Below are 7,790 nucleotides of genomic sequence, written 5' to 3' on the forward strand. Positions count from 1 at the left end.
TATTTGTAAAGAAATGCTTTTTATTTAAGCAACTTTCAGCTGGTTGTTGTTTCTTGTGGCCAAAAGCATTCCTAACAGACACAATTTTAAACCTGGTCTTCCTTGCTGGCACAGTGGTAAGGACTCTGTCTGCCAATGCAGGAGATGTGGGTTTGAACCCTAAGTGGGGAAGACCCCCTGGGGAAGAACATGGCAATGCACTCCAGTATTCTTGCCTGGAGAATCCCACGGACAGATGGGCTGTCCTGGTGGGCTAAAGTTGGGCTACAGTCCATGGGGTCACAAAAGAGTCAGACACGACTAAACAGCTGAGCATGAGCACTTCGTGCCTCCAGAATTGTTTCTCAATTCCAATTCATCCTCTACACTGTCAGAGTAGTGATCTCTCTAAAAGGCAGGACAGATTAGTGTATGAGTGGCTTCCTTTGCTTTCATAGAATGCACAGTCTCATATGTGCCCTGACTGACTCGCCAGCTCCATACTCCATTAATTCTTCTGTTATAAGCAATTTTATAACCATTGAATGTTCCATGCCTCCTGGTAGACACCGTACTATTTAACACCTTTGAGATTTTACTTCAAACACTTCTTTCTGGAATATCCTCTAAATCTACCTCTTTCTAGCTGATACCATTTTCAAGTCCTAGCTCAAATATCTATCCCTTTCATAATGAAGGTTTCCAAGAACATCACCCTCTACATCATGTAGGATTGTCTTTCTCTATCTCATCCCCTGAAGTTTACAAGAGGGAAATGTGGACTTCCAGTGTAGAACATATAATATTGCATTTTCATTTACTTATCACTTTCTACTTAATTTTCCATTTCTAATTCTAAATGCATGTTTTTAGATTTCTGACACCTAACTACACACTTGGAACACAGGAGATGCTCAATAAATATTTGTAAGAAAAAATGAAAAGATGGCTGAAATATAATTTTTATTTAGAGAGTAACCACTGATGTATATTGTAAGACTCACTTAAACATTTCCTTGAAATTTCTCTCTCATTTCTAATGAATTATAGTATTTTGAAGCTGGAAAGTTTATACTTGAAGCTGATAAGAAAAGAACTGTTTTATTGTGCACACTGGAATTGACTCTTTATGACCTGTACACAATACATTTCTTGCTCCTTTGCAGAAAATCAAAGAGCAGGGTTTTCTCCTATCTTTGTTCATGTCAGACCTTATTTGAAATGAAAGGAATATGAAAGAACAAATCAAATTATTTAGTAAATAACAACTTAACACTGGTATTAAAAGAGAAAGGGTCATGGGCTTTATCCAAACCCATAGATATCTAGTAATGATGTTGCTGTTGTTAGTCACTCAGTCGTGTCTGACTCTTTGCAACCCCAGGGTCTGCAGTAAGCCAGGCTTCCCTGTCATTAACAGTGATTAGTCCGATATTATGTCATTTCATACATATGTGAGAATATAATATTTTTCTATTTTCCAAACCCCCAAGTCACAAGACTTTTTTTTTTTTTTTTTTAAAGAAACTCATAAAACTAAGACATTTTAGCTCCAGTTGTTTTAGCCTGCTGCTGCTTTCCACCTGGGGTTCCTACAATCACACGTCCCTTCATGTTGGGAGGCGTTAGTGAGGCACAGACCTTTCTGGGATCTGGCTAAGGAGAAGTTGAAGTTGGATATCAGTTCTGTTCAGTCACTTGGTCATGTCCGACACTTTGTGGCCCATGAATTGCAGCACACCAGTCTTCCCTGTCCATCACCAACTCCTGGAGCTTGCTCAAACTCATGTCCACTGAGTCAGTGATGCCATTCAATCATCTAATCCTCTGTTTCCCCTTCTTCTCCTGACTTCAGTCCTTCCCAGCATCAGGGTCTTTTCTGGTGAGCTGGTTCTTTCACATCAGGTGGCCAAAGTATTGGAGCTTCAGCATCAGTCCTTCAATGAACATTCAGGACTGATTTCCTTCAGGATTGACTTGTTTGATCTCCTTGCTGTCTAAGGGACTCTCAAGAGTCTTTTCCAACACCACAGTTCAAAGGCATCAATTCTTCACTGCTCAGCTTTCTTTATGATCCAGCTCTCACATCCATACATGACTACTGGAAAAACCATAGCTTTGACATAGCTATGTAATAGCAAAGTAATGTCTCTGCTTTTTAATATGCTATCTAGGTTTGTCAGGACTTTTTGTCCAAGAAGCAAGCTTCTTTTAATTTCATGGCTGCAGTCACCATCTGCAGTGATTTGGGAGCCCAAGAAAATAAAGTCTGTCACTGTTTCCATTGTTTCCTCATCGATTTGCCATGAAATGATGGGACTGGATGCCATGATCTTAGTTTTTTGAATGTTGAATTTTAAGCCATTTTTTTCACTCTCCTCTTTCACTTTCACCAAGAGGCTCTTTAGTTCCTCTTCGCTTTTTGCCATAAGGGTGGTGTCATCTGCATATCTGAGGTTAATGAAATTTCTCTGGGCAATCTTGATTCCAGCTTGTGCTTCATCCAGTCTGGCATCCAGTGGAGTCTGGATATGGGGGGTAGATTTTGTGTCTAATTAGGCTGTTTTTAGCCATCCTTGTATGGTGATGATTTCCAGGAATTCTCTCCCATCTGCTCTTCCAATTTGCCCAGAATTTGCAACATGAATGTGCAGCAGCAGAAGTCATATCTCAGTGTGAATTTGACTCACAGCATCTAGAGGAGAATGAGTAGTGGAAGAAAAAAATGGAAATGGTGGGGCCAGAAGATAGTCTATGGAAAGAATACTATAGAATTGTGCCAGGCAGTTATGTAGTAAATTTTTTTCCCAGAATTTTGTACTTTTTGTGTCTTTTATTAGTATTTAATTTTATGTGATTTAGCATTTTAACAAATATTTATTTTTATATTTTTATGTGGTACTGTTTTTTCATAAAGAGGGTTCTCAACATTGTATACATTTTTTCAGGCTCTTTAAAACCTAAAGCCCTCTTAGATAGACCTATGTTAGCATAGAGCTTTCATAGGTCTAATGCAAGATTAAACTAGTTGTAGATTTTGTTTTTAAATGACTTGCTAAATCATGCTGTCATTGTTCAGCCACTAAGTCATGTTTGACTCTTTGCGACCTCATTGACTTCAGCATGCCAGCCTTCTCCGTCCTCCAATATCTCTTGAAGTTTGCTCAGATTCCTGTCCATTGAGTTGATGATGCTATATAACCATCTCATCTTCTGCCGCGCCCTTCTCCTTTTGCCTTCAATCTTTCCCAACATCAGTTATCTTTTCCAATGAATCACCTCTTTGAATCAGGAGGACAGAGGATGGAGCTTCAGCTTCAGCATCAGTCCTTCCTTTAGGGTTGACTGGTTTGATCTCCTTGCAGTCCAAAGAACTCTCAAAAATCTTCTCCAGCAACACAATTTGAAAGCATCAATTCTCTGGCACTCAGCCTTCTTTATGGTCCAACTTTCACACCCAAACATATCTACTAGGAAAACCATAGCTTTGACTATATGCACCTTTGTCAGCAAAGTGATGTCTCTACTTTTTAATATGCTATCTAGCTTTCCTTCCAGGGAGCAAGCATCTTTTACTTTCATGGTTATTGTGTCCAGCAGGGGAAGCTAGCATCTTGTCAGATTGGGTAGGCAGGTGGGAGAGGAACTCATTTAAACAGAGCATCACAACTGAACTTTGACATTAATACAATCTTTTTTCTTTCCATTGTACCATACTATTGCTTGTTTAATTTTTTTTCTTCCAAATATTACCAGTTTTTTCTTTATGAAGGAAGGAAATGTGATGACAGCAGAATTTATTCTATGATTTTTTAGACAAGGATCTGTGGTTTAATGTGTTTATATTTTGTGAAAGGGAAAGTGAAAGTCACTCAGTCATGTCCGACTCTTTGCGACCCCATGTACTATACAATCCATGGAATTCTGCAGGCCAGAATACTGGAGTGGGTAGCCTTTCCCTTATCCAGGGGATATTTTAGTGAGTGAAGCTAATTTTAATTCCTTGGCCTTATTTAGCTACAAGTCACATGAAATGTTTGAATTTTAAATACTGAATCACCCTAGGGGTCATAAAGCTTTGTTCATGAACAAGAATGGTGCAATAACAATGTATATTTTCAAAAATGCCTCTGCTGTAATTAACCAATTAGTGGTTGGGACTCTGTTATACTTTAGCATTTTCCAAATGTTTCACCTTGCCCTTAGAGTCTACCTGTGAGCTCTATATACTTCCAGAAATTTAGGTCTTAGCTGCTGGTAACAGGAAGGAAAGTTACCTCTGAGATCTAAAGTAAAATTTTGGAGGCTAGTGTGTAATACATATCTGTTCTGTACCTTTTAAGAATGATTCCTGATAGCTCTGTGCTTTTCTATTTCTGTCATGTGTCCTCTTTTGCTGTATCTTCTGTAAATTTTCTATTAAGTTCCATTCAGAAGAATCTCAAGGCAGGTATCTGAGAATAATTTTTCAAGACTTCCATTATCCAAGATAAGTTTGATCAATCTTATTCCTCCTCTAATTCATATTTGAGAACTAAGTTTCCATTTAGAGAGAAGAAGATATTCTTTCCCAATCCTGGGGTGCATGATCACCCTTAAAGTGATATAACTTGGATTTAATATTTTCATCTGGCTCTTTACAAGATCATTATATTCATTAAATAATCTGGTTTTGTTAGATCTAGTGAAAAAATTATGCACATTTTAAGGTAAAAGTTCCCATTCATTATTCTGTTTTTACCCTGTTATTATTTTCAACATTTATTTTAAAAGGTATATTTGACTAGCATATTTGACAATTAATTTCTAGGATAAATTCACAAGCTTCATTTTTTTTTAACACTTACAAGACTATTAGTTCAGGCAGTGGGTTAGAAATATGATGTTAAATATAGTTCAAGTGGGTACTATAATTAAAATTAAAATTTTATTCAGTTTTGTAAACACGGTAGCTCTAAATAGAGGAAAAAAGAGTCTTTCCAATGAACTGTTTGGTATTTGCCTTGTATAAAGCCAAAATAAAGTCTTTAATCAGATAAATATAAAGAATATCTCGAGGTGGTTTCACTATGTATGGGCTTCCCAGGTAGCACAGTGGTAAAGAATTCGCCTGCCAATGCAGGAGATGCAAGAGATGAAGGTTGGATCCTTGGGTTGGGAAGATTCACTGGAATAGAAAATAGCAACCCATCCTAGTGTTCCTGCCTGGAAAATTCTATAGACAGAGGAACCTGGCAGGTTCACGGAGTTACAAAGAGTTGGAAGCAACTGAACGCGCTCACATACACACACACACACACACACACACACACACACACAGTATGTAAGTGTTATTTCATTCAATTTTTTTCAACACATATTTATTGAATTCCAACTGTGTGCTGTGGAAATTCAGAGAGCAAGAGGACTGGATAACAGTTAACAATCTCAGAAAATTTCGTACTACTGTAAAGCCTACTTCCAGAGGCTTGTACTTAGGACTTTATAAGACCCAGGGCTTTGAAGACTCTGCAAAGTGTATTTTAATGAAGGGACACAATTTACTTGAAGGACTCCTGCCTCTGTTGTTCTATCACATGAGAGCTTTCTGAAGCAATTGTAAAGACATCTTAAGCAAGCAACACAAACTAATTAGCAAATTGGTGTCAAGAATGACAATGATGCCTTGTGTTTTTCACCGCACCCCCTAGCCAGGGTATATAAAGAAGGAGGGAGCACAGGGAATCCATCACACTGGGAACCTCATTCCCTGCTCTCCAGCCGCCCCACCCAGACACCATGAGCTACGGCTTCTCCAGCGCCGTCTTCCCAGGCTGCTACTGGGGCAGCTACGGCTACCCGCTGGGCTACAGCGTGGGCTGTGGCTACGGTAGCACCTACTCCCCAGTGGGCTACGGCTTCGGCTATGGCTACAACGGCTCCGGGGCCTTCGGTTACCGAAGATTCTGGCCATATGCTCTCTACTGATTTGCTGAAATACCGGAGGCATGACATCTCCCCCAAACCCGAGAGGCGCACTTCCAGGCCCTCAGAGACTCATCGGCCTCCCGGTTGGCTGCTTTTCACAGCAGCACCAGAGTCTCAAGGGAAGAAGATGAAAAACCACTTGCCTCCAGCTGCCTTCCCTGCATGATGTTTGTTGGGACATTTTGGGAAACTTGACACCCAAACATGCTTTACTTTTGAATTTTTCACCATGCACATGACTCTTGCCATTATCAAGTTGTAGATGTGTCTGTCAAATTCTCAATAAACTTGTCTCAACCGCCATTATATTCTCACCTGAGTGGAGTTTCCTTTCTTGGTGTGCGCATATTCCTTGGAACAGGCAGGGAGGAGGGCAGTGGGTTTAGTTTTCTCATGTGGGTGTTAGACGCAGTGAGAAAGCAAATAATCCTTGCTCTTGTGTGAGAAGCAGGCAACAGGGGTCTGCTTATGTTTTGTTTTTAAATCCTATCCTAACCTTTCTTTAAGTCTGTGACACCCTCCTCCAATTCTGGCGCGAGTGTTACACCATCCATTGCTTGGTGTCCCTCCGCGTCTCACCACTCCCGTCCCTCACAAGGGAACCCAACACTGGGGGTCTCTGCCAATTATTTCTGTATCAATACAAATCAAACCCCCTATGTTCCTCCTCCGGGGACCAAGGATTGTAAGTTAAAACGCCATGTCCCTTTTTTAAGGATTCTGGGGAATCTAGACTAGCTATAGACATATTTTAGGGATCTGAGAGTCTTTTAAGGGAAGGATAGATCCCCCATCTCAAACCACCTAGGATGTCTACTTTACAACTTACAAGGACCAGTTTAGAAACAACGACAGAAAGCGTCTTAATCTTTGAAGAATCAACATTAGGTAGTTTTACTCTTAAAAGAGCACTTCTCATAGACCTGAAGATACATCAGCCTTTGTTTGTATTCCTTTAGAGAAGAGAGTAATATTCCTTCTATAAGCCAAATCAAAAGTTCCTCAATCTTCTTGTTGAAAACATTTTATTTAGAGTACATATATTCTTGGGGACAGCAGGGTTTGGCTTAAACTCTGCTCCTCTATTGAGTATCTACAAGTGGTATCTTGCATATTCTCCACATTAGCTATTAATATAATGGCTATTTGGAGAGATCATGTTAGTGAAGAATATTTTCTGCACCATATTTCATCCAACAGATATCTTTTCAAAAAAATTCTAAAGACATCATGTTCAAGAATTGACTTAGTAGATTCTTATCCAGTGGGCTATTATAACCTACAAAATCTCCAGTTTGAAACTTTCTAGCAGCCGTAGGTTGATTCATGCTGAGAATTGTAACTTAGTCAAACATGTAGGTTAGAATAGAATAATAAAAGAAAAAAAGAGGGGTTTTCAGGAGTTGGAGGGTCAAATTGAGGTTAGAAGGTGTCTATTTGACGGTTCTAGAATAAGGACTGAGTTATAAAAATTTTGTGCTTGAGGAAACTGCACAGAACATCTAATTCAGTGTTTTTGAAGCTGCAGACTGCAGGAGCATCACCTGGCAGCTGGCTTAAAATGTAAATCTTAGGCTTTAGGCCCAGGAATTCTGAGGACATTTCTGAGATGTGATCCAAAAATACAATTTTTTCCCCAGCTTGACTGAGGTATAATTGACAAATACAAATTTTTGTATATTTAAGGTGTAGTAAGCATAAAGGATGTTCGATATGTGTATACATGGTGAAATGACTACCATAATCAAGTGAATTAATGTACCATTCACCTCAGATATGGGGATTCCCAGGTGGCACACTGGTAAAGAATCTACCTGCCAGTGCAGGAGACACAAGAGACATGG

The 7,790-nt window shown here is 39.4% G+C and overlaps 1 protein-coding gene across 1 annotated transcript; it reads left to right on the forward strand.

Annotated features, from left to right (window-relative positions):
• Positions 1–5,724: 5,724 nt before the first annotated feature.
• On the forward strand, positions 5,725–6,249 carry LOC122687543 (keratin-associated protein 8-1). The gene has a single exon (XM_043893085.1). It carries the CDS (start codon positions 5,758–5,760, stop codon positions 5,944–5,946), a length of 189 nt encoding a protein of 62 aa, XP_043749020.1. The 5' UTR covers positions 5,725–5,757; the 3' UTR covers positions 5,947–6,249.
• The last annotated feature ends 1,541 nt before the right edge of the window (positions 6,250–7,790 follow it).

Source organism: Cervus elaphus, chromosome 31, assembly GCF_910594005.1.
Source record: "Cervus elaphus chromosome 31, mCerEla1.1, whole genome shotgun sequence".
Lineage (NCBI taxonomy): Eukaryota > Metazoa > Chordata > Mammalia > Artiodactyla > Cervidae > Cervus > Cervus elaphus.